The 24,507-nt window shown below is 40.6% G+C and overlaps 3 protein-coding genes across 9 annotated transcripts in view; 2 read left to right on the top strand and 1 right to left on the bottom strand.

The window, feature by feature from the left end:
• The window catches only part of FAM175A (family with sequence similarity 175 member A), a 7,523-nt gene extending 3,926 nt beyond the window's left edge, over positions 1-3,597 (top strand). For all 3 annotated transcript variants that reach the window (XM_040698968.2, XM_025149647.3, NM_001031144.3), the window contains exons 6-9: positions 209-328; positions 931-1,015; positions 1,443-1,554; positions 1,691-3,597. In XM_040698968.2, the coding sequence (XP_040554902.1) occupies positions 209-328; positions 931-1,015; positions 1,443-1,554; positions 1,691-2,115 (742 nt within the window). In that variant the 3' untranslated portion in view covers positions 2,116-3,597. The remainder of the gene's footprint in view (positions 1-208; positions 329-930; positions 1,016-1,442; positions 1,555-1,690) is intronic.
• MRPS18C (mitochondrial ribosomal protein S18C) lies at positions 3,412-24,507 on the bottom strand. 2 transcript variants are annotated; one of them, XM_046940327.1, is made up of 8 exons: positions 23,201-24,507; positions 18,601-21,203; positions 5,328-6,464; positions 5,166-5,227; positions 4,268-4,351; positions 3,886-3,943; positions 3,623-3,682; positions 3,412-3,539 (listed from the first exon to the last, which is right to left on the bottom strand). In XM_046940327.1, the coding sequence occupies exons 3-8, from the start codon at positions 5,425-5,427 to the stop codon at positions 3,469-3,471; spliced, it is 435 nt and encodes a 144-aa protein (XP_046796283.1). In that variant the 5' UTR covers positions 5,428-6,464; positions 18,601-21,203; positions 23,201-24,507; the 3' UTR covers positions 3,412-3,468.
• Positions 5,535-21,962, top strand: HELQ (helicase, POLQ-like). Of its 4 annotated transcripts, XM_420565.6 has the most exons (18): positions 5,535-5,785; positions 6,095-6,833; positions 7,318-7,496; positions 8,051-8,251; positions 9,225-9,297; positions 9,765-9,862; positions 10,353-10,451; positions 11,144-11,289; positions 12,152-12,391; positions 13,231-13,372; positions 13,669-13,773; positions 14,272-14,491; positions 15,256-15,413; positions 17,846-17,944; positions 18,218-18,391; positions 18,913-19,026; positions 21,077-21,211; positions 21,759-21,962. In XM_420565.6, the coding sequence occupies exons 1-18, from the start codon at positions 5,633-5,635 to the stop codon at positions 21,834-21,836; spliced, it is 3,153 nt and encodes a 1,050-aa protein (XP_420565.2). In that variant the 5' UTR covers positions 5,535-5,632; the 3' UTR covers positions 21,837-21,962. The 4 variants fall into 4 exon arrangements, with proteins under 4 accessions (XP_420565.2, XP_040555071.1, XP_015131960.2 ...); XM_040699137.2 differs by lacking the exon at positions 17,846-17,944; XM_015276474.4 differs by lacking the exons at positions 5,535-5,785; positions 6,095-6,833 and adding an exon at positions 7,167-7,228.

Below are 24,507 nucleotides of genomic sequence, written 5' to 3'. Positions count from 1 at the left end.
AATGCTGCATTAGTGCACGCCTGACATCCAAATGCAGGCTTAAACCATGTAAAGAACTGCTGCTCAAAGTCTATTCACCTGTGTGACGTTCAGCAAGAATTATACTGTGCACCTCTGGTTGTGATGCCCAGTGAGAGGGAGCATTGAAATACTGAAGAGGTACGCTTAAATGTTAATGCAGCATTTTCTCATACTTATGCTCTTTAAGTCTTTTTCAGAAAGTTCCTCTAGTTGTTACCAACTTGGGTATGGCAGAACAGCAAGGTTACAGAACAGTGTCTGGTTCCTGTGCATCTTCTGGCTTTGTGAGAGCAGTAAAACAACACAGGTAAAATATAAACCTTACATACTACTATCTGTAGCTTTCCTTTAAGGTTAGTATAGCTTCTTCCTTCAAATGAAGATTTTTAAGTACTCAGAGTAGTGGTACAGCTACGCACTGCTCACTTCTACACTTGCTCCTATAGTTTTTGCCCTTTACAAGGGACCTCAAAATTAGTTCATCCATGTATTGGCAGTGAGAACAGTCTCAGAATAAGCACCTAGCACTGCACCAGCCTACATAAGGTAACTACAACTGGAAACAATACTTAAGTCTTGGTGACAAGAGATATGCAATGCTATTGCTAGGATAAAAGAAGTCCAGATTGTCAGCCTAACATGAGCAGTTCATACGAGATTTCTTACTTCAGAGTAAAGGTCCAGGCCATTTTTTCCCCCTTCCCCTTACAATTTTATGCATCAGTCAGTGCCATCTTCAGTAAAGGGGTCTCTTGAAGAGACTTAAAATAAGCTTTAGAAAATCTAAATAGCTCATCCTAAAATAAAAAACAATGAAAACCTAGAATGCTTCTCTATTTAATTAAGTTACTTTCAGTATTGATATCCACTGGAATCAATTTTCAGTTATACAACTGAATTTTTCTACAGGTCAGAATTCTTTTATGAAGATGGATCCTTACAAGAGGTTCACAAGATAAATGAGATGTATGCCACCTTGCAGGAGGAGCTGAAGGTCAGTTAAGAGCAGCCACAGCACAGATATTTTCAGCAATACAAAATGGTCAAAGCGTTTGGTATCCTGCACCAAGTTGGAGGTACAATGCAAGATCAGAAAGTTCTTTGCTTTACATAACACTTGCAAATAGAAGTTTCTTTGATAAACTTTAAAGATCAAGTAGTGAGAAATTAGAGGATTATTTCTGGAAATTATCATCTCTAGCTTGTTAGAGCTCTTTTGGGCAGGTAAGGACAAGTAAAAGACATTGCACCTCACTCAATACAAGGCTGAAGTTCTCATCTCCAAAACCAACTTCAAGCTCATCACTTCAGCTTTTTAATACCATTGCCAATATCAGAAAGTCAGTAGCTTTACAGGTTTTGCTAAAGATAAATTTACTTTTGTTAATGCAGCTGATCTCAAGTGAGATTTTTCTTTCCAGAAAATATGCTCTGATGTAGAAGTCAGTGAACGATCTGTAGAGAAGCTCCTAACAGAGGTGAGCCAATTGAAAGAAGAAATCAACAGAAAAAAGCAACACAAAATCTCTTCAGGTAAGTTATGCCCAATGCTAGCATTGGTAAGACTGCAAAATTATTTCACTGATGGAAAAGAACACTTGTGAACTTGAGGAAACCAGAGTGGTATTGGTGGAAATATACAAGAGGGTCTATAACCTTTGTTTTTCAGGAGGGAACAAAGATCAGCTAGAGGAACCAAAGGAAAACGTTTTGCTTTGTCAGGCACTGAGAACATTTTTCCCCAGTTCTGATCTTCAGACATGTATTGTTTCCTTCAAGGGAAGGATCTCTAAGAACTGTTGTAAGATCGACCATAATATTAATATCATGGACAAATTGACTCTCATGGTAGAGGAAAGGGACTTCACTGAAGCTGAAACAAAGCTAGTAACCAAGCGCAAAGTCAAAGTCACCACGACAGGACCAAAATCACTGAAGAAATTAAGATCACTGCAACTTGACCAAGAATTACATCAAGATGAAGAAGACTGCAACCAGGAAACAAAGCTCGCACTGAGTAGCACTGAAACAGATGAGGAAGCATTGGAAAACCCTAAAGATACAAACGAATATTCATACTCTCCCACTTTCTGATTTGCCCAGATGTATTTGTACAAAAAGCTACTGCCAGCATATTAAAGTGACAAATTACTGTACTGCAGGGATGGAAATAGCTTACTGAGTTTTTGTAGAGTACAAAGATGTATTTTTAAATACACAAATCCTGTTTGGCCTAAGTCAAGCTGAGTCCAAATGACATTCCTTAGTTTTGCCTTGCAGAGTTAAGTCTGTATTCTCTATCTCAGGGTTCTAAGACTATGCTAGCACTGTGTTAGCATTCAGATAATCTCACTTAATGCCTCAGTGATAGAACTTCAAGCTGCTGCTGAAGATTTCAGGACCACTCCAACAATGAGCCTCTCCTCAGCAGAAGGTGATGTGCAGAACATGAAATCAGATTTATCTCAGAAATAGCTGTTTATGTATAACAGTTTTTAATACTTTTACTTATCCTTAGCTTATCTGGTACTTAATTGTCCCTTTCTGAAATGGAAGGGGAAAAAAACCTCAACTTCAGCAAGACCTCTGGATAGGTTTAGTGGTCTGTGCATCTAGGGCTATCTGCTATTAAATTATTCATGCTTTTTCCAGTTAACTTTAGACTCCACACTGCAACTGGCACCCACCCTTCAACCAGTGATGCAGTATACCAGCCATTAAAATATTCCTCCTCAGGGGAAAACACTTTATCAACCAATCAGTTCACTTCTTACACTTCCAAAGGGTAAACACAGTCTAGAATGATAATCCTCTCAACTCAGGATCTATCCTAAAGGGTGCATTAGTATTCTCAGAACACATCATGTTGGTCCATAGGGAGGCAGCAAGTCAGTCAAAGACCTCTCATTGACCCGCACAGCTGCAATTTGGCAGAGAAAGTACCCATTCTACCTCAGAACTCCTTGGATTTGTAGCCTCTTCACAGACGAATTTTGGTTGCCAGGGGCAGCAGCTGGTTGTCAGGAGCACTTGTGCATGGTTCATCAGGGCTTCCTTTATTTGTCAGGGGCAACAGCACATCCCTAGCACACCCCCCTCCCATTGGGTAGTCAGCAGTTGATCACACAGTTGTCACACGGTGGGCTGCTAGCTATGCACATTGACTGCATGGTGGCCCTCTCCTCAGAGATGATCCCCATAAGTCAGCTTGAATGCCCAGGAAGAGCAACAGCTGAAAAGGGTTTCTCCTGGTCACCCACCATTATCTATTTCTTACCACCGTGATCATGGTAATCATTAACCACAAAAGCTTGCTAAGTAGTTTACCTCTCAGATAGGTGCCACTGAATAAGTTTTGAGCCAAGAAACTGTTCCAGCTACTCACACCAGTAGAGAACTATTCAGCATGATGCTGTTTTATTTTTATTTCTTTACAGTATGTTATTCTCAATACTTAACATTACAAATCTTGGGGTCTGTAAGAAATGATGGGTTCTTAAACATAACTGGCATAAATCCTGTAAGAAAATAAAATGGAGGATTTTTTTAAATAAAGGATAAGTGTGACTTACCAAATACTCTGAAGTATAACAATACTCACCAAGTATATGAGCTCTTTTAATGGCTTTTGAAATTTCTTTCTGCTTCTTATTACACAAGCCTAAACAAATAAGTTATTTTTTAGTTGCCTGGTTTCAGCCATAATTCACTGGAGGAAGAAGTTTTGTTAGTGACAAATTGCTCTATCGTTGTCAAAGCCTTCTTACTGCACAACCAGTAACATCCAGTTCCATAAACATATCTGCTAGGTGAATTAGACTCTAGAAGACATCAACATTAAACAGTAAGTAGTATCCCACATACCTGTTATATGCCTGCCATAAATGCGGCCAGTGTATGGAGAAACAAACTGGGACAGAAGCTATTAGAAAGCAAAAACAAGAGTGTAAGGGTTGTTCTGTAAAAGCTTTAACCTTCTCATATTTGAATCTGTTTGTTACAGAAGCTTCCACATACCCCATCATTTAAGCCACACTAGAATTGAGCATTTCATTTAATAGGCCTAGAGATTTGAAGTAACTAGTTACATTACTAGACTTAGCAGTAAACACACACTACTTCAGATCTTAGATCCTCTACACGATGGTATTAATCATGCAGCGTTAACTTCAGACTTCTGTCCCCAAGCCCTTGAATGCTATAGGCCAATTACTTTTACATAAGCATACATGTTCAAGGCACTCACCTGCACATTCTTGTAGTCCACATTTATTCCACACAATATACATCTTTTAGGAGGCTCTTCATATGGATTCTCCATTTCTATAGGCTGTAATTAGACAACAAGCTAAAGTGTTTTAGATTTGCAAGAAAACAGTCAGCTTGCACTTGATTTCCACATAGATCCTCAGGAAAGAAAATGCCTTCAAACCAAAAGGAGCCCCCCTCCTACAAAGACAAGTTGAGGGAGTTAAGCTTGTTTAGTCTGGAGAAGGCTTTAGGGATACCTCAGTACAGCCTTCTAGCACTTGAAAGGAGCACAGAAACAAGGAGACTGACTTTTTATATGATCTGATAGAAGTAGGACAAGGAAACTGACATACAACTAAAGCAGAAGTGATTTAGATTAGATGTAAAGCAGAAATGTATTACTCAGGAGGGCAGCAAGGCCCTGGCTCAGGCTGCAGGTGCCTCATCTCTGGAAGTATGCAGGACCAGATGAGATGGGATCCCAGGCAGCCTAAGCTGGTGGGGAGTAACCCTGCCCATGGCAAAGGGTTGGGGCTGGACAGGCTGTAAGGTCCCTTCCAACCCAAACTATTCTGCAGTTCAGAGAAAAATAATTCTTTTAGATGCAGAGCTATTTAAACAGCATGGCAAAGTCACATCCATAGCAGCAGGCTAAGCCTTAGATGGGGCACTTATTAACACTTAGCAGCTGATTTCAGAAACAGTGAGAAGTAGTGGTAAACACAGTAACCTACACAGCAATGTATCATTCAATCATGAGAGCAGCAGGCATAGCATGCTATCTTCGTTTTCATTCCTCGTTGTTTGACCAGCTCACCCACTGAATTAGAGCCCACACGTAGCTGCCAGAAAGCAGGCATGGCACACCTGGGAGCGAGATGAGGAACGCTTACCAAGTCAGACTCGGCCGCTGCTTGCTGGTGCTGAAGACGACAAGGCCTCTCCCACATCAAAGCTGCATAGCAAAGAGACAACACCGTCAGCGGCAGCTCGATAGGGCAGCCTAAAGCTACCGCAGAGTCACACGGCAAAGGAGCAATGCACGGCCCGCTCACCCGGCACCCATCTGCAGCACCTCCTGCCGCCCGCTACAGCCAGCGCCGCCATGTCGGCCTCTCCCAACACCCTCTGCGCGCAGCTTTCTCTCGCGCCCATCAGCCAAGCGGAAATACGAACTGCTGGCCAATGGGGCTGCGGCCTGCACCAGTAGAGGCAGGCGATTGGCTGCGCGCCTTTCACGTGGTATGATTTGTTTGGGTCTTGTGCCGGAAGCTGCCGTTGGGGCTGGGTTCCTCGTGGCTTTGTCAGCTGTCATGTGTGCAGCCCCGGTACCGCTCTGACGTCTCCCGGCTCCTTCCTCATGGCTGAGCCCGCTCTCGCCGTGCGGAGGAGGAGCCGCATCAGCTCCGCTCGCAAACGGAGCCACCCCCCTGCGCAGCCTGGGGCCACCTCCTCGCCGCTGGCTCGCAAGAGACCCAGTGGTGGGGGTGAGGGAACCCCGGCCGAGCCCCTGGTACGGAGGGTGGTCGCTGGGGCGGGGGAACCGGAGTGAGGCTGTGGTGGTGGGGAGCATCTGAGCAGGGGGCGTGTTCGGCCTTAGAAACCTCAGAAAGATCTCGTTGACGCTGTGTTGCATTTCACTCATTTGCAAGCATACGTTCAATTAAAAGTTGAACTGTTTTTCTCTGGCAAAGTGGAAAAACAGATTAATTGCTTGATAAATTGCAGAAGTTACGGGAATTACGCTTTATGCTTCAGATGCCGAGGTTTTTCTGGCTTGTTACCTCGCAGTGCTAATTCTCTTATTGTTCTGTTTTCACAGTGTAACAATGACAGCGAAGAGGATATGTTTGGTGACTATGATAGCTTTCATGAAAGTGATTCCTTATTGGCTCAAGTTCTTGATGCAGAGCCCCAGCACTCCCAGGAAAAAGGCCTGGACGTGAAAGCAGCTGGAAGGTTTGCACATGGGAATCTTCAGTCGGAAATGGACCAAAGCAAGCAAGGCAATTTGCATGCCGCAGGAGATAGTAGTGTACGTAAAGTGGATGAACATTATGGCTTCCAAATGAATGAAAATGATGCTGGAGATGCCGATGAAGACCTCAGTGATTCTGTTTTCGATGAATTGCCTTCATCGCAGCTTTTGTATTTGGAGAAAACGCGTGAGCTTTCTTCTCGTTCCCAAAGGTCTGCGGGTACAGAAAGGATGGATAAGTGGGAGAATTCCTCCTTAGACAAAATCCAGTGTCCGTCATCTCCGTGTCCTGACTCTGGACACAAGAACAGAAGCACAAAATCTTCCAAGGGCTCTGTGTGTGATTCATGTAAAAGCGTGAGTCTTAAAGATCATCTGAAAAATGCTCTGACTGGAAATGCCAAAGCCCAGACTCCAAAGGTCTCAAAGACCAAGCAGCTTAAAGAAGCTATTTTATCTGAAGAGATTTCTGTTGCTAGGGAAACTATTGGATCATCGTCTTTTGATATAGGCCCGTTTTATGGATTACCCAGTAAGGTTAAACATCTCCTCAGGCAATTTCGGGGGATTGAAACACTTTATGGTAATAGAACTTATGGCTTCTTCAAAGCAAACAATTGTAGTATAAGTGGAGTATTTCTTTTTAATCCGTTGTGGTGTAAAATTACTTGTTTATGGTTGATTTACTGCCTGTTGCACAAATTAAATATTTAAATAAAAATATTTTCAAGTGTAAAAGTAGGATAACGTAATACTACTTGTTGCATGTAAGGGAAAAGCCTAAGTCGTGTTGGAACCCCAGAGGAGGAAGGATAAGAAAGTTAAGGTAATAATAGCTAAGCTATGTCAGAAGAGAATTGTTTTTCAGCAGTGTGGAGGAGGAGGATGTGGCTTACAGGAAGACTTCTTTGTGTGAGATCTGAGAAAATGGGGAGGTTTGTAGCACCTAACTGAAGAAAACTCCTGAACGCTGAATTGGTGGGTTTTATACAGCATGGGCAAAGAGCCTTATGGGGGATGAACATACCCTTAAAAGGACTGGCAATAATTCTTTTTTAATTTTGCAGAATGGCAGCACGATTGCTTAACATTAAAATCTCTACAGCAGAGGAAGAATTTGATTTACTCGTTACCAACTAGTGGTGGAAAAACACTTGTTGCTGAGATTTTAATTCTCCAGGAATTACTCTGCAGGCAGAAGGATGTTCTGATGATCCTGCCGTATGTTGCCATTGTCCAAGAAAAGGTCTGGAAAGTTCCTGGTATTGTGCATCTTCTGCATTGTGCCTTGTTGTATGACTGATTTTAGCAGTAACATTAGGTAACTGTACTTCTCCATGAGAACATTCTGGGAAATGAGTTGCTTTGCTTTTAAGTGCTGCTCTGAGACTCAATTTTACTCTAAGAAAATATTGTGGTTATCACTTCAATGTGCTGAGTAATAAGAAATGGGCGGATTCTTGCAATGATAGCGTTCTGCAGTGTCACCTGTATTTTTGTTCTTATGCAGTGTGTTTTGCTATCAACCCTTCTAGCAAAGTACCACTGTAATAAAAACAGATACTACTCTTACTGAATCAGAATGAAGGTAGGGAAAAGTTAAACCACCCTTGATGAAGTTTGTGAATGCCTTTGCTTTTCAACTGAGGAAAGTAGTCATAGCTGATGTTTTGCTTTCTTTACACAGTTAATGCAGGCACGGGTAGGTTACATGTGTGGTTGGGTATTTGAGGCAGGTCTGAAATTCAGAATGAGCATGAGTTTGTTTTCCAACTGATGTTGCATATTTTTTTTTTACAGGTTTGGGGTTTATCAAGCTTTGGGATAGAATTAGGTTTCCTGGTTGAAGAATATGCAGGAAGTAAGGGAAGATTTCCACCCATCAAGAGAAGAATAAAGAAGTCACTTTATATTGCCACCATAGAAAAAGGACATGCTCTTGTGAATTCTTTGATTGAAACGGATAGGATTGATGACCTTGGTCTAGTTGTAGTAGATGAGGTAGGTTGCAAGATTTTCCATGAATAGCTTCAGTTTATTTCATTGGTTTAGTTTCCAGGGCTTACCGTGTCACAAATAGTATAACTTCGTTACTGCATTGGTCCTTTGGGATCAGAAAACTGATCTGTAACCAATGCCCATTATGATGGATGTTATTTCTATTCATCAACTGAAGTATTCTTTGTCACAGTAGACTGTGTTAACGTATCTGCTGTGTTAGTGGTTAATTATACATTAACTGTTTCTCAGTTTGGCTCTACAAAGTAACAAAAATGAAAAAGTGATATTGAGTTGTGTGGAATGTGTTTTTGCATATGCGTGTTGTGTGCCCGAATTTGGTATCCTGGGATTTGAAGGCTGGTGTACTGAAGGGACAAGGAAGTCACATTTCACTGAGAATTACCTGTTGCTTTGCTTTTTAGTGATGTGACTGAGTTCTACTGCTAAAGGTTACCTGTGGCATTGAATCACATGTGTAACGTGTAAAATTGGATGTTCAGCTCTGGAATGCTCCAGGCTGACCTTATTTAAACACTTCTCTAAGTGTGAAAAGGCTTAATAAATAAGTTAGGCTTTTTCTGGTAGCACCTGCCTGCTAAGAAAAGATTTGTTTAGGTTCCCTAATAAGTGTTTCTTAAGAATAAGTTGAACAAGGTAAGTTTAGGTTGCTTCATCTCCATGCCAATTCTGTACTTGCAAGAGATCCTATTTCTGTGACACTTCTGATCTAATTAAATGGAACACAAATTTTAGCTGCTTATACTCTTCGATCTTTTGTCCTGTGATTCTTAAATACGTATAAATTAAGGCAATACTTAGGGAAGAAGCTTAGCAAGTCAGTTTACCAAGTGGATCTCTAGGTGGAGTCTTGACAGACACACAACTCGTAATTACTTAGAAATGCACCGTTCTCTTTGTGGGAGTATTTGTAACCCAGTAATAACATTGGATTGCTTTCTCTCCTGGTCTGCAGTTGCATATGATTGGTGAGGGAAGTCGTGGAGCAGTGCTGGAAATGACTCTTGCAAAAATACTTTACGCCAGTAGTAAGTCAGCCTCTGAAATATTGTACTATGGTCATCTGTAGAAACAAGACTTGGCTTTGCTTTCTAGATTTGTATTATCTTGGCTGCTTTTGGAAAATGTGTTGTGTCCATGACCTAAGATTGTTTACTGCTTTGATTGCGTGTGTTGTTTTACCCCATAGGGATGGGCTGAGCGTTCATGAAGCTTTTTTGAGATTTCTTTGAGCAATTCTGAGCACTGTCAAACATCTTCCATTTCTTCATAGAAGCCCCTTAGCCATTGCCATTAAACATCTCTACAGAGAAGGATTCCTTTTTTATGCTTACATCTCAGGCAGTGTTTCTTAGCTATATTCACCTGAAACCTGCTGATTTGGCACTTCAAGTAAATGCTAATAGTGGATAAGCAGGCTCATGAGTTAAATACTGAGCCAAGTGTTTGAAATGGTGACCATGGAAATAAACTCATTTCACCTTGTGTCTTACAGAAAATACCCACGTTGTTGGAATGAGTGCAACTTTAAATAATGTTGGAGACCTGCAAAAGTTCCTGCAAGCAGAGTACTATACTAAAAATTTCAGACCGGTATGTACACAAAATGTTGTAAAACAGTAAATATTGTTTCCGGCTTTAAAATTATAGCAGCCCTGTTCTGACCTTTAACGTGGGCTGTGTGTTTACTTTCATGATGCTTTAAAAATTAAAGCACTATGCATGCTAAGGCTTGCAGTTGTACTAACAAAAACCTTTTTCATGGTTTGCCATACAGTGTATTGTGTACATACATATATTTACATTTCTGAACTAGTGATAAATCATTACTATTCGTGTAATAGATGTGGAACCTGAGCTAGTAGTCTTCAATCATGAGAACTGTGTATGAGCAGTGATGCATATTCTTAGCTAATTAGGCATTTTTTTTTGTCAGAGCAGATCATTAGATCTATTTTTAAAAAACGCATGCATGTATTTAAGTGGAGCATGATGCTTACTAAAAAAAAACAGCTACATATTAATAATGGCTTCACCTGGGTAATTTGACTGTTGCTTCTGTTTCTGGCTTAAATCAATCTAGGTGGAGTTAAAGGAATATATAAAGATAAGAGATACAATTTACGAAGTTGACAGCAAAGCAGAAAATGGCTTTACTTTTTCACGTCTCCTTAATTTCAAGGTAAGATCTAAGTTTCTTTGAATTATGATGATAAAACATCATTATTCGTTGATGTCTTTGCAGTGCTTTCACAGAAGAAATAACATAGTTGACTTATAATGCATAAAACAGAGACAATAGCAAACGTGGGGGGAGGAAAAAGTCCCTTAAATATCAGATATTTAACTGTATTTTAACATTTTTACTGCTCTTAAAGTAGAAGGTGGGGCTTGTTTGTTTTCTTTTCAGTATTCTCCCATGTGAGTAGTAAAGGGCTTGAAAATTGCAGAGAACTAACTGCTGCAAGTCTTTGGGTAGATTTTCTCAGCTGTTTATCACTCTTAAATAATAGAATGTATGTTCATTGTTATGAGCTTATTACTGACTTGGATTCACTTTAATGTCGAGAGTAGTGAGTGATGGTATACTGCCACTAGCACAAGCATCATTGTTACTGTGACACTACAGATAAAGATATTAAGGAGGAGGAAGAGGAGCGTTTGATTTTTATATAGCTATACTGAGCTGAATCTTTTGGTAAACTGTAAAGTGTTTGGCTGGGAGAAGTTCATCCTACAAATCCTTGTTTTTTAAGTCACCTTAAAGCAAGTGGAGAATACCCTAGCGAAGGCAGAGAACGGGTACTGAGTGCTTGCTGAGTTTAAGAATTCAATTCTCCGTTTAAAAAATGATGTTTGTCAATCTGTTGATAGTATTCTAGTAGTCTGGAGAAAGCAGATCCTGACCACATCGTTGCACTGGTTACTGAAGTTATTCCAAAATATTCCTGCCTAATCTTTTGTCCCACTAAAAAGAACTGTGAAAATGTGGCTACAATGGTTTGCAAGTATCTGAACAAGTATGTTTTATCTCCTGATTTTTTTCTTACGTATGGAATTGTTGGCTAGAACTTGGGATTTATCTTAGCTAGTATGGTAGTGGCTTTTCTGGGTGATGAGGTGTGCTTTGAATATACAGAACTATGTGAAGCTATTAACTGGATATATTACAGAAAACTGTTCAAGGCTTATTAGTGAACTGTTTTACAAACTTGTTTCAGCAAATTTGATAAATAGAGAACAAATTAAAAAAGCATAATAAGAGAAAAGTAGACTATAAGCATTTAACCTTGTCTTATTGGCACTTAACTCCACAAGCTACTTAAAGACATTTTCTCTATAGCCCTGTATTTGGTCACGTATGTCCTTAGTTGAATATGGAAGGGTCAAGCATTCTCTACTTAGAGGATGTAATTACTAAACTAGGCTTCATGGACAAAAGAAATTGAGATTTGTTTGACTCGATATAAGTTTGATTTGATATAATTGTAGTCTAGCAAAGTTTAAATGGTACGTAGGAAGAAATTACAGCGATATTCAAATTCCCCTGCCACCGATCTTGGAAGCAATTTTTGTGTCTATAGGCTTTGCTATAAGCTGATATTGACCTTCCCTCTCGTCTTCAATGTGCCTGATACACACCTAATCAATATTTGATGCCTTCTGTACCCATGCTTCCAAACAACAACAAAAAAATCAGTTGTGGGTGACTTCAGTCTCTACTTCTGTATTACTGTTATGAGAAACAAATCTTTATCCAAACTCACATATTTAGTTGCAGGAATGGATAGTGAACAGAAATGTAGAAGATCCGTCTGCCTTAATTTTTTAAAGTGGTTATTAATTGGTCAAAGTCTGAAGAAATGTTTTTTGTTCTCAAAGAGAATTCAGAGCTCACAGGGAGAAAGAGAAACAGGACCTCATTAAGAACCTAAAGGATATTGGAAATGGAAGCATCTGTCCTGTTCTGAGGCAAACAATTCCTTTTGGTGTTGCCTATCACCATAGTGGCCTTACAAATGATGAAAGAAAGAGTATAGAAGAGGCATATTCTAGAGGTGTCCTGTGTCTTCTTGCTTGCACAGCTACGTTAGCTGCTGGAGTCAACCTGCCAGCCAGAAGGTCAGTTAACCAAAAATATTACGTTGTTTCATTCTTGCACTGTAAATAATGATAATAAACCTTAAATTGGAGTATCAGAGCTGTATTAAATATCTTTCAGCTGTTACTTGGAAATTTCAGGAGGAAGTAATTTAACACATTGAGCTTAGGACAGAGTTAAAACTGCAAAGTTATCACCTAGGAAAAGTGTATGAGTAGCAAGTCTCTCAGAATGCATAGTTGAGGACCACTTTCCTGAATGGATGAAGGAGTTTTTACTATACTGAGAAATTTCTTCAGTATTCAGTAATAGTGAGCTGATTATGATGCTTTTAAAATGCTCTCACAAGAATAACGTTTAAGTCCTAAAATAATTATTTTATAAGGAGATGATGTTTAAATATATTTTACCAGAAGAATATGCTAGCACTTGTTACACAGGTATTGATGCTATGGCATGGTCTTTAAGACCAAAGCCTGGTCTTTAAGACCAAAGACTATTTGCTGAGAATCCAATTTTGTGTGTGTCTGTTTGAATAACACATCTGAGGGGAGAGAACTTCATTTTCCTAACAGAGAAATGTGGTCTGTTTGTAGCATTGCTGACTTAGGGTCAACCTTGTTTGTGTCTGACTAAGATACAAAGGCTCTGCAGCAAGTAATTGGAATGGATTGTGGTTCAAACTTCAAGGTGTTAGATGTTTCAAAACAAGTTAGATGTTCAACAAAACAAGTGCGCTTAATTTTGCTTAGCTTAGTTGCAAAGCATGAAGCATATCTAGAGAATGCATTTTTAAGATATTGCAACTATGGTAATTTCAATATGAAGCACAACTTCCCAATGATTTTCTTTTTTACAGGGTGATTTTAAGAGCCCCTTATGTTGCTAGTGAGTTCCTGAAGAAGAATCAATACAAACAAATGATTGGCAGAGCTGGTCGAGCTGGGATTGACAACGCTGGTGAAAGTATTCTCGTAGTGCAGGAAAAAGACAAACATTTGGTAACTTTTATGAAGCTGTTGGTGGTTTCAGTCATTGGATTAAGTTGGTGAGATAAAGAGGAGTAGATGAGCTCCTTAGCCTAATTTCTGTGGAATTTGTTTGAAGTAATTGACTTACGTAATACCTGTTAATTGCTTTGGTCATACATGGATTGTTTTCGTGCATCAGCTATAAATGCTAGATGTTTGCAGATACTTTGTTGATAAGCAGAATCACGAGTATCAATACTTCAGAACTGTTTAAAACTATTACATCAATATTTTTCTGTACCAATATATTTCTTGGGACCTTTTAGGTTCGAGATTTAATAACCAGTCCTTTGGAGAATTGTTACAGCAATCTTCTGCCAGAGATCACCAAGGGAATGCAGTACCTGTTGCTGTCATTGGTTGGATTGAAGGTAATAGTTAAGTATTATGAGCGGTTAAAGTGTTTGGAGGATGCAGTAAATATCGTATTGCTTGATTCTATAGGAAAACCAGATATTTTCAACAGTTGAACTTAGCTAAGTTCGACACAGCTTCCCTTCAGATGAGAAATGCAAAACTGTGAATAATATTTTTCTCACTCAAAAAGCAGTGACACAGCGTGATGCTTTTCCAGTGTGGACGAGGCCGACATTATGTCTGCCTTCTCCAATGTCTTAATACTTCCATTTCTGATACTAGATTCTAAAAATACAAACTAGCAACAGTCTAAACAAATTAACATAATAGTCAGGATAATAAACAAATGGACATGCTGTCCCATCGGATCAATGATCAGCTGTCTATTCTATTCCTCATTTAGCTCTCTATAAACGACTTAAATGGTAGTCTGAGTAATTGTTTTGAATAGCACGCTCTTTTATGTGTGATGACACGTTTAAACATACTCATCACTTCCAAATCCTATACAGATTGCAGTTACCCAAGAGGAAGTGTACAGTTTTATGTGCCATACATTGCTGGGTGTCCAGCAGCAGCTGCTGTTGAAAGAGAAGAGCCTCTCAGAGATCGTTAGAGATGAACTAGAAAATCTAATAGAAAAGGGACTCTTAAAAGGAAAAATAATGGAAAAGGATCAAAATTCCAAAAGTACACTAACAGTCACGCTGTTGGGTAAAGCTACATATAAAGGTAAGATTAATCTTATTCTTCAACAAACCCTTTCATCTCAGCCTTACCTCCATTTAATGTAGTTTTCTCTCTTCTCTTTGAGAAAGCAATTAAAAAATACAGCTCGCCCAGTGCTAGTTTAGTCACTAAATAACGTGTTGGACTGAAATTAAGAATGAGTAAGCAGTATGTGACTGAATGTTACGGGTATGAATTTCAACAATGTGAATCACAAGACGACTCAAACCAGAACTGTATTAAAATTAATGACTTAATTTGATCTACTGTTTGTAATGAAAATTACTCACAGCCTCATTTTTACAAGTAGGTGTTTTGAGGAATGTTATTTTTTAGCCTACAAGGAGACTGATGGGGAAAGGAAGTAATGTTACATGTGGTCCAAATCTAATGTAAATTGTATACCAGAAAGTATGATTTTTTTCATCCCGTAGCGTAAAGATGTAGGACAAGGAAAGCACTTGTATGAAACAGAGAGAGCTTCAATTTGTAAAACTTACAAGAGTTTCTTCGAAAGAAGGTAATCCAAGTGTTCCAAAAGCACACAAAATGTATGTGGAAATCAGCGAGTGCAGACTTCTTGCAGTTCCTTTTTACCAGTAATGATAGATTACAATGATTATTTGGGCTACACTTTTCTCTTGGATTAAGATTGCAGTGCCAACAAACTTTTCTGGAAAAACCAAATGATGGCTTCATGTGAGAATCTATTGCACTTAACTCCGTATGCCTACCTAAAATTGCTGTGCATTGTGTGCTTATTTTAGGGTCTATAGATGTGTCGTACTGCAATCTTCTTTACAAAGAGCTGAGGAAAGGCTTGGAAGGGCTGGTTCTTGAGAGCAGTCTTCATCTTCTCTATTTGGCTACTCCGTATGACATGGTTTCCAACTGCAGCCCAGATTGGATGATATACTTGAGGCAGGTGAGATTTGCATTCCAAACATCGATCAGGGTGTATACTAATGCTGTTTAGTGGATTTTGAGTGTGTTTATACATGCAGAATGTAATTAGCACAGTAATGCTTTGATGAAAAGGTAAAGATGTGAATGTTTCCAATCATAGGGCAGAAGTGCTTTTCTTTACCTCAAGAATCTAATTTGTCTTGTTGATATTTTGTCCTCTTTGTGAGAAACAGCAGCATGATGGCACTGAAGTCTGTATAACTGGGGTTGTTAATGTGCGATACTCAGCAATTTGATAGGTAAAGAAGCCACAGATCTGACTGCAGAAAAGTCAGCCTAGAATTCAGATATGAGATACAGATATTTAAAAGCATGGTTTTACTTTCAATAGCAGACTTCTGATTTCAATAACATGTTTGGTAAGAACTAATTATCTGAATCTTGTATAAAATCATCCTGGAGTTTGCAGAACAACTCTTAAGCATGGAGTACAGGAAAAAAATTGTGGGTTTTGGTCATGGAGCTATTTATTTTTGAAATATTTGGTGAAACTGAAACTGATCCCTTTTTATACAACTCCATCTTAGCATTGATCACTATCTGAGAGGGAAGAACTTAAATTCCAGATGTGTTTAAGTAAATAACAAGACTTGGAAGAAAATACTAGAGCACGTAGAAGAGCTACTGGTAATTCTCCAGGGTTTTTAACTGAGTCATCTTGTATTTTATATAGACTAACTGTCATTATCAGGTGAGGTGAGAAATGTGATGTTGTGTGCACCTTAATAATGAAGCTGTGTATGCATTTCAAAAAAAAAAAAAAAGTACACAACCTTTGTACACATACACCAGAAGTTTAGCAGCTGCACACATCACAAAATGACAGAATCACAGAGTCACAGAATGGCCTGGGTTGGAAGGGACCTCAAGGATCATGAATCTCCAACCCCCCTGCCGGACGGGGCTACTGACCTCCCCATTTACTAGACCAGGTTGCCCAGGGCCCCATCCAACTTGGCCTTGAACACCTCCAGGGATGGAGTATCCACAACCTCTCTGGGCAGCCTGTGCCAGCACCTCACCACTCTCCTGGTAAAGAACTTCCCCCCAACATCCAACCTAAATCTTCCCTCTTTCAACTTAAAACCATTCCCCCTTGTCCTGCCTGTTATCTACCCTTTCAAAGAGTTTACTCCCTTCCTGTTTATAGGCTCCCTTCAGGTACTGAAAGGCTGCAGTGAGGTCACCTCGCAGCCTTCTCTTCTCCAGGCTGAACAAGCCCAGCTCCCTCAGCCTGTCCTTGTAGGGGAGGTGCTCCAGCCCCCTGATCATCTTTGTGGCCCTCCTCTGGACCCTCTCCAACAGCTCTGTCTTTCCTGTACTGGGGGCTCCAGACCTGGACATAGTACTCCAGATGGGGCCTCACAAGGGCAGAATAGAGAGGGACAATCACCCTGTCCCTGCTCATCACCCCTCTCATGATGGAGCCCAGGATGCCATTTGGTTTCCAAGCTGCAGGAGCACACTGCTGGCTCGTGTTGAGTTTGTCATCCATCAGGACCCCCAGGTCCTTCTCTGCAGAGCTGTTCTCAAGGACTGCTCCTTCCAGTCTGTATAGATGCCTGGGGTTCCTCCGGCCCAAGTGCAAAACCTTGCACTTTGCCATGTTGAACCTCATTAGGTTCACCCGGGCCCACCTTTCAAGTCTGTCAAGGTCCCTCTGAATGGCATCCCTTCCTTCCTCCATGTCAACCACACCACTCGGCTTGGTGTCGTCAGCAAACTTGCTGAGGGTGCACTCGATTCCATCGCTGATGTCATTGATAAAAACGTTAAAGAGCACTGGTCCCAAGACAGACCCCTGGGGGACTCCGCTTGTTACCAGCCTCCACCTGGACATAAAACCATTGATCACCACCCTCTGGCTGCAGCCTTTCAACCAATTTCTTATCCAACGAGTGGTCCACCCATCAAATCCACATCTCTCCAATTTGGAGATAAGGATGTGATGGGGAACCATGTCAAAGGCCTTGTTCAAGTCCAGGTAAATGACATCGGTCGCCTTCCCCTCATCCACCAACGCCGTCACTCCATCACAGAAGGCCACAAGATTGGTTAAGCATGGCCTTCCCCTGGTGAAGCCATGCTCGCTGTCTCAGATCACACGCTCATTCCTCATGTGATCCTCATGTGCATCTGTATATGTAGCCTTAAACCAGTTGAGTTAAAGGTGAAGAAGTCTGGAAGTGTCTCATTTGTGGAGGAGAAGGGAAAGCAAAATTAGCTATTTGCCTGCAGGTGGTACGCGTATTAAACAAATTTGATGTGAATTACTTTTTAGAGCTAAATATACTATACATACATTGTCTACAGCTGTTGTGACTTGTAACGTTTAATTTCTAATTACTTGTTATGAAGATATGATTTTGACTGTAATCAATCTTCCTTAAGTTCAACCAGCTGAGTTCAGCAGAGCAAAAAGTAGCAGATATGGTGGGAGTACCTGAGAGCTTTATTGCAAAAAAGGCCTCTGGTCAAGCCATCAGAAAGGTAGGTTGGAGATTTTCTTACACCTGAGACAGCAGTGTAGTCTTGTAATTCGACTGTTCAGAAATGCTGGCTTACTTTCCTGAAAGTATGTAATTATTACTGTTCTTTTACTCGTTAACTTTCTTTTCACCTCATCTTGTTTTTCATAATGTTTAATGTATTTGGGATTTGAGATGTGAAGAAACAGGGATGTAAAGACTTAATTGTTGGAGAATGAGCAGGAAATTGTGAACTTCATAGGGGGTACTGAGTTCTAACTTGTTTTATTCCTAGAATGTGGACAGTACTGCTGTGAACAGGCTCTACCTGTCATTTGTCCTGTATGCCCTACTGAAAGAGACCAACGTATGGAGCGTCTCAGAGAAATTCAACATGTCCCGAGGTTATGTGCAGAATCTCCTTACATCTGCTGCCTCGTTTGCCTCTTGTATTCTACATTTCTGTGAGGTAGTGTGTTAAATATCTCCTAGTATCTTCTCTTGATTGGCTTTGCAAAACCCAGAATTTTCTTCTGTTATGTTAAACTTAATGCATACATTGCATTTCACCTGTCCTGTTCGTAACTATACATTGTCAAGAAAAGCATGCCAATACAATGGTGCATATTTCTTGTGTTAACAGTAAGCTTGATGGACAGAAAATGTAAGAGTACTTACTCTAGACGTCATTGATCAGTGTCATAAAGTGCAGTTGATGGAAAATTATGAGCTTGCCTTTGTGAGATGAGGCCTTCTGGTTGTAGAATGTCACTGTGAGAAAAGAGTTGTCTTGGTTGGTTCTTTGTTTCTTTCTCCATTGAAATAATGCATTCTTCATCCTTTAGAACTATCCCAGATTTAGCTGAGCACCAAATGCGACTCTGCAAGAAGCTGGAAGAACAACAAACAAGAAGAGTTTTCCCACTGTCTTTCTTTACTGTCTTTTTAACTATCTTTTACTTTGACTTTTAATTGTCCTTGTCTCTGCAGGAACTGGAGGAATTCTGGGTTTATAAAGCCCTGCTGACAGAACTTACCAAGCGCTTGACATACTGTGTTAAGACAGAGCTCATTCCTCTGATGGAGGTAGCAGGGGTTCTAGAGGTAAGTAAACCTATCTTGGACAAAGGCAAACTTTTGTGCTAAATGTTATTATCACTGAAGTATCTCTGGAAGACCAGGCTGGTTTTTTATTCCAAATTTGGCATCATAGAGATACCTCACAGCAGTGTGGGATGTCAGGGACTGCTAGGGAAATGTGAGCTGGAGCCAGTCCTGTTCTCCTTTTGGTTGCTGCTGCTGCAAGAGTGAAAACACTGCATTTGCATACTAATTGAGAGCTTTGTGCTCAACTGTACACAGCCCAGGCCAAGTTTATTTTGAGGTTAAGTTAGAAAATTATTATAGAAATATGGGAAGTTACATAGGGAACATAAGTTCCTAGTATCACTAATGCTGGTGCATGTATTTCAGATGAGAAATGTGACTAGTTTCTGATCTGAGGGCTCCTATTCAACTAGGAAGATATTGCGGGAACTGAGTGCAGGATTGTGAGTCATTACTGGACCTCCTTTGAAAAGGACCTGTCTTTTCTATTCCAGCGTACTGTAGAAATCAGCTTGTCAGCAGATTTGGTGGCAGTGAGTTTTTATGCTGAAAAATTAAATCTGTGGAGACTTACGGCTGGATGCTTTTTGTATGAAATTGCCTGAATTTGGTATAAAGGGAGAAGAAGGGTCTTCATTTCATGGCTTCAAGTCTGTAAGGGCAAGAGGAGTCTGAACAGCATGATCCGCTGAAGTTGCATTGTACAGATTGCTCTTGAAATGTACTGCTCTCATCAAGGTGCCTTTAACCCATAATTAAAACCATACTGACAGCTGGTACTTTTAGCAAATACTGTCATCTTGAACAGGCATGATTTACATAGCTTTGTGTGTAGGAAACTGATAGAATCAGTATTTGGGTTACTGTAATGAATGAGAAAATGTCCTTAGGATTTTGAGTTGCCAGAGGGCAAACCATAATCTTCCCATTGGTTATTAGTAAGGGCAGGTTCTGAGTTATCAGTCATGCTGTGCATACAGCTGTAAAACAGTACGGAAAAAGTTTGCTGGCATTTATTGGATATTTTTTGTGAAACCTATGACACTTCACATCAAACCTATGACACTTCACATCACTAAATACTCACGTATTGTCTGTAAGTTTTTCTGCTGGATGCTTAAAAATATCTATGCTGTCAAATAAAATTTTCTATTCCTTGCTGTCTTAACAATAGGAGAAAAAATGTGATTGACCAAATATATGATGGCACTGTACCACTTTTCCATCTGGTAGGAATGATTACTCAGGCAATTAGAGCCTTGGCATTACCAAATGCTCTTAAAACTAGCCTAGAAATGCATTTTGACTTAAACTTTGTATACAAGTTCTATCACTGTAACTTTTGCAAAAGACGTTACTCCCAAAAGACTCTGTATATAGTAAATACTGTTTGGCTGCGTTGCATCCTTATACCACAACAGGACCAAGCCTAGTAAAGAGAAGCAGGTCACGTCTACTCCCATGCTGATTTTAGCTGTCAAATTCCAGAGAATCTCTCCTGTCCTTGTGAGCTAACAGCCATGACTTGGTATAAAACTAGAAGGAAAGATACAGTTGGCTAAAGCAAAAAAAAATAGTAATAAGCTTTGAGCAGGAAAGTGCAGTCTTATCTGGAGTTCTGTGGAAGCTCATGAGGTGGTATTAAAAGTTGCAGGAGAAATAGGGGCAACGCTTCTCAGGCACAGCGAGCTCTCATTTCATTTAGATCTTCTAAAGAAGGTCAGGCAGTGATTTGTGTCAGTGACAGCAAATGCAGAAAACATGACAGAAAAAGAATGAGGCTGGCAGATACAGTACTGTGCAGGTGCAGAGGAAGTAGTGATGCCTGGTTTACTTAGAACTGTGTAAGGTTTTTCAGGTTTAAGTCAGTACTTCTGGGTTGCTAGCGCCAGTTCTTACGAGATGTGCTGTTCTTGGTAAGGTGGATCAAAGGGAACCTGGATCAATATTAAAAAAATATATATAAATGTTTGAGGTGGGTGCAGAGATTCGGACTGAGGATTCTTACTGCCTCTTATAATAACCTAACACAATTTTTGGCTTACAGGCACGAGCTAAACAGCTTTATAATGCAGGGTACAAAACTTTAGCACACTTAGCTAATGCAAATCCAGAAACTCTGGTGAAGACGATCGAGCATTTGTCACGACGTCAAGCCAAACAAATGGTTTCGTCTGCAAAGGTAAGCAAGGATGTTAAAAGAAACTACTTGAGGGATTCAAAGGTTCAAAAGTGAATATTTGAATAACATTAAAAGAAAGTGGAAGATTCGGTTTAGAAATAAAGGCATTTGTGAATATTTGCGATGGCAACGGTGATCGGTATTAATCTAGTGAATTCACTTTCTTAACCATGTTATTTATCTAAGATGATTACAAGGGGAGTGAATTCAGCAACTACAGCCCTTGATGCACTTGAATGATTGGCGAATATAAACTACTTAAACCAATTTTGTTTGTGTGTGGTGGTAGTAAAGAGTTCTCTTCATTGGAGAAGTGAAGACCAGAAATGTTCTGGTTGCTGATCTGGAACAGTAAACAGTACAAGGTCTTGGCATAATACCATAAGAAGATTTTAGTCCTTGGAGTGCTGCAGTCCTGTGAGCAACAGCATTGTTTTGTTTCATTTTTCTAGACCAGATACAAACTTGGAAAGGAACATTGATGTTTAATCCTAACAGCGTAGCAAGTGATTGTCTTAATTTCCTAATTATTTGATTGCTATTACAGATGCTGCTGTCTGAAAAAGCTGAAGCTTTGCAGGAAGAAGTAGAGGAGCTCTTAAAGGTGCCTACAGATATCCCATGAACCCACTGACCAGCTCGGTCATTAAAAAAAGTAATAATGAATTGAAATATCTGTGCATGTCTTAGGTTTTAACTTTGTCCCATGTACACATGCTGTAAATATAATAAATATTTATTATCCTTTGTACACATCGTATTTGTGTGAATTTTGAATTGGAAGTATTTCTTGGAAACTTTATTTGAAAATTTTGATAATGAATCTCATCTGCAGTAGACCAGAATCAAAAGATGTGCTATTAAATTGGTTCCTATTTTTATACATAGCTCCAGGAATGCTTTGGGGGCTGGACTTAAGTGGTGGTGTGTACTTACTTGCATAGAACTATGGCTCATAGCTGGCTTAAAAAGCACAGTAAAAAGTGATACTGGAGCATCATTAAGCATCCTTTAGGACACCCGTGTGTGAGCAAACCACCTTAAAACTTCTGCTGATAGGAGTTCCTGTCCTCTGGGGAAAGCTAATGGAATGAGAAGCAGAGTTGTAGCTTCAATGCGGAAATGCCAGAGTTGCATAAGGAGTTGTTGATACTGCCTCTTCTAAATATTATTTTTAACAGATTTGAACACCAAATGACTATTCTATCTCTGTTAATGCCTGGGGAGAGAATTGCTAAGGGTGACTCTGTAAAAGTCTTTCAGATAGGGTTTAAATTTCATTTAAAGGTTTGAGAATTTTAATGCAATATCAGAAGCCATACCAACTTCTGAGACTACAAGGGTAAATGATAGCTGTAGTAGTAAAGGTATTGAAAGAGAGCAGCTCTGGCAAGAAGGTATGCTTCATAAAAGCAGCTTTAAAAATGTCTTTAACGTTCGGTCATGACACAGTGAGCTCCTTTTTCAAACTGCTGCGTAAAACACGATAACGTTAAAGCACTTCACGTGAAGAGTGATCAAATCCCAGTTGGGTCTGCATTACAGAACTGTCTCTGCTGCGAAAGGTGGTGGTGAATAAATGATGAGTAATATTTTACTGCTGATTTGCTTGTTTCATTAGAAGAAACCTTGAGTAACTAGTAAACAGCCTTCTTTTGATGGAAAAATGCCTCTAAAAAGGTTAATTCTCCTACTTTCCGAGTGGCTTTTAATAAATGAATTGCATACTTGGAGTATTAAACCAGGCCAAGAACTTAAACTGTAAGTTATTTCTAACACCTAACCAGCTGCTCTAAAGGCTTATTGGTTTGCTCAGCTGTTACTCCCACTTGAAATGGTCTCACTTGGAACCTCGTACTGAGGGATTTTGGAAACAAGCATAAAAACACATAAATGTTTCTGAATTAATCCTCTACAAATAATGCAGTAAATCCTTACAGCAGGTAGCTAACCTGCTGGCCAAGAGCAATCCTTGCAACCGTCTCTCACCTCATATGTGGTTCTGTGTGTGGCTTGCAGAAAGCTGTGTCCAGAAGGGGCTGGCAGGAGGCTTGCAGCCAGGTTCACTGCTGTGGTCTCTGTTCTGGAAAGGTGCTGCAGTGTGAGCTGGCCCTGTGTAGGCAGTTCTCATTTCATCCTGTGACTGAAAGCTTCATTCATCGCTTTCACGGACCTGGCATGGCGCGCAGGTTGCAATGAATACGAAGCACGTGAAGGCTTTGTTTTGGTTTGTAGATACATTATCTGGCTTCTTAAAGCAAAGATTTGTGGTACAAAATGCAAGGAGACATGAGGATGATGTGGGAAGCCTTTGAGAAGCGCAGCCTGTGGTTTTAATTATTTAAGAGGCCTCATTTTCAGTACGTGGTCTACTTTTGAGTTTTGTTTCAGTGAGGTTTCTTGCATAGAAAGACTAATCTGATACCACCAGTTCTGCTGGTCTGCAGAAACGCTGTGATGCCACAAGAGCCGTTTGCCTTTTGCCCCGTTTATTCTTCCCTTCTGCATTCCCTTTGCGCACATAAATAAAAGTCAGCTGGTTCTTGCTCAGGAAGAACTGGGGTGCTGCCGTTGTTGATAGCTCAGCACTTCCGTGGTTGAGCTGCAGGAATTCCCAGAAAACACTGTTATTGCTATAAAGTCCTGCTGTGTGCCTGCCATCGGCACCGCTGGCTCAGGAGCAGTAGGGGTGGTGGCAGTGGGACAGGGCCGGCGTGCAGCATTAGCACTAAGAAAGGGTTTTTAGGCACATCCTGGCCCTCACACCCTTGCTCTGTAGCTCCCAGCAAAGCACTCTGCTCATACTTCTATGGGGGCCAAATACTTCTGTATTCATCTCCCTCCATGAGCAGGATTTTAAAATGTGTTTCATGCCGTGTGGAAAATGCCCCAGTAAGTGATGCTAATTGCCACGTGATACCTGTAGTGTTACTTTGCAGCTGCAAGGGGCTGCGAGCTCCCCAAGGGACAGCAAGCACCGGACCCATCGTCCCCACCATCTGTGGATCGCATCCCGAACGTAGCACGGATCACTGGATCCACGTCCCAGTGGCAGGGCTGGGCGGCTGCTGCAACACCCGTGGGGTGGATGTAGGACTTACTGCAACTCACCCCGCTAAGGGTAGGCGCGTGCCGTACCCCCGAATTGGAAGCATCCCGGTGGCCGTGGTGCCAAGAGGAGTGTCGCCGATGCTTCCGCTCCGGCAGAGCCGTGGGTGTGTTTACGGACGGATCTGGTTGTTCTCGTTCTGGCGGAGGGTGACTTCATATCGGGAAAACTGGGAGCGGGCGGCTGC

This window comes from Gallus gallus, chromosome 4, assembly GCF_016699485.2.
Source record: "Gallus gallus isolate bGalGal1 chromosome 4, bGalGal1.mat.broiler.GRCg7b, whole genome shotgun sequence".
Taxonomy (NCBI): Eukaryota; Metazoa; Chordata; class Aves; order Galliformes; family Phasianidae; genus Gallus; species Gallus gallus.
The sequence above is the reverse complement of the archived record's forward strand: the minus strand, read 5'-3'. Positions and strand labels throughout refer to the sequence as shown.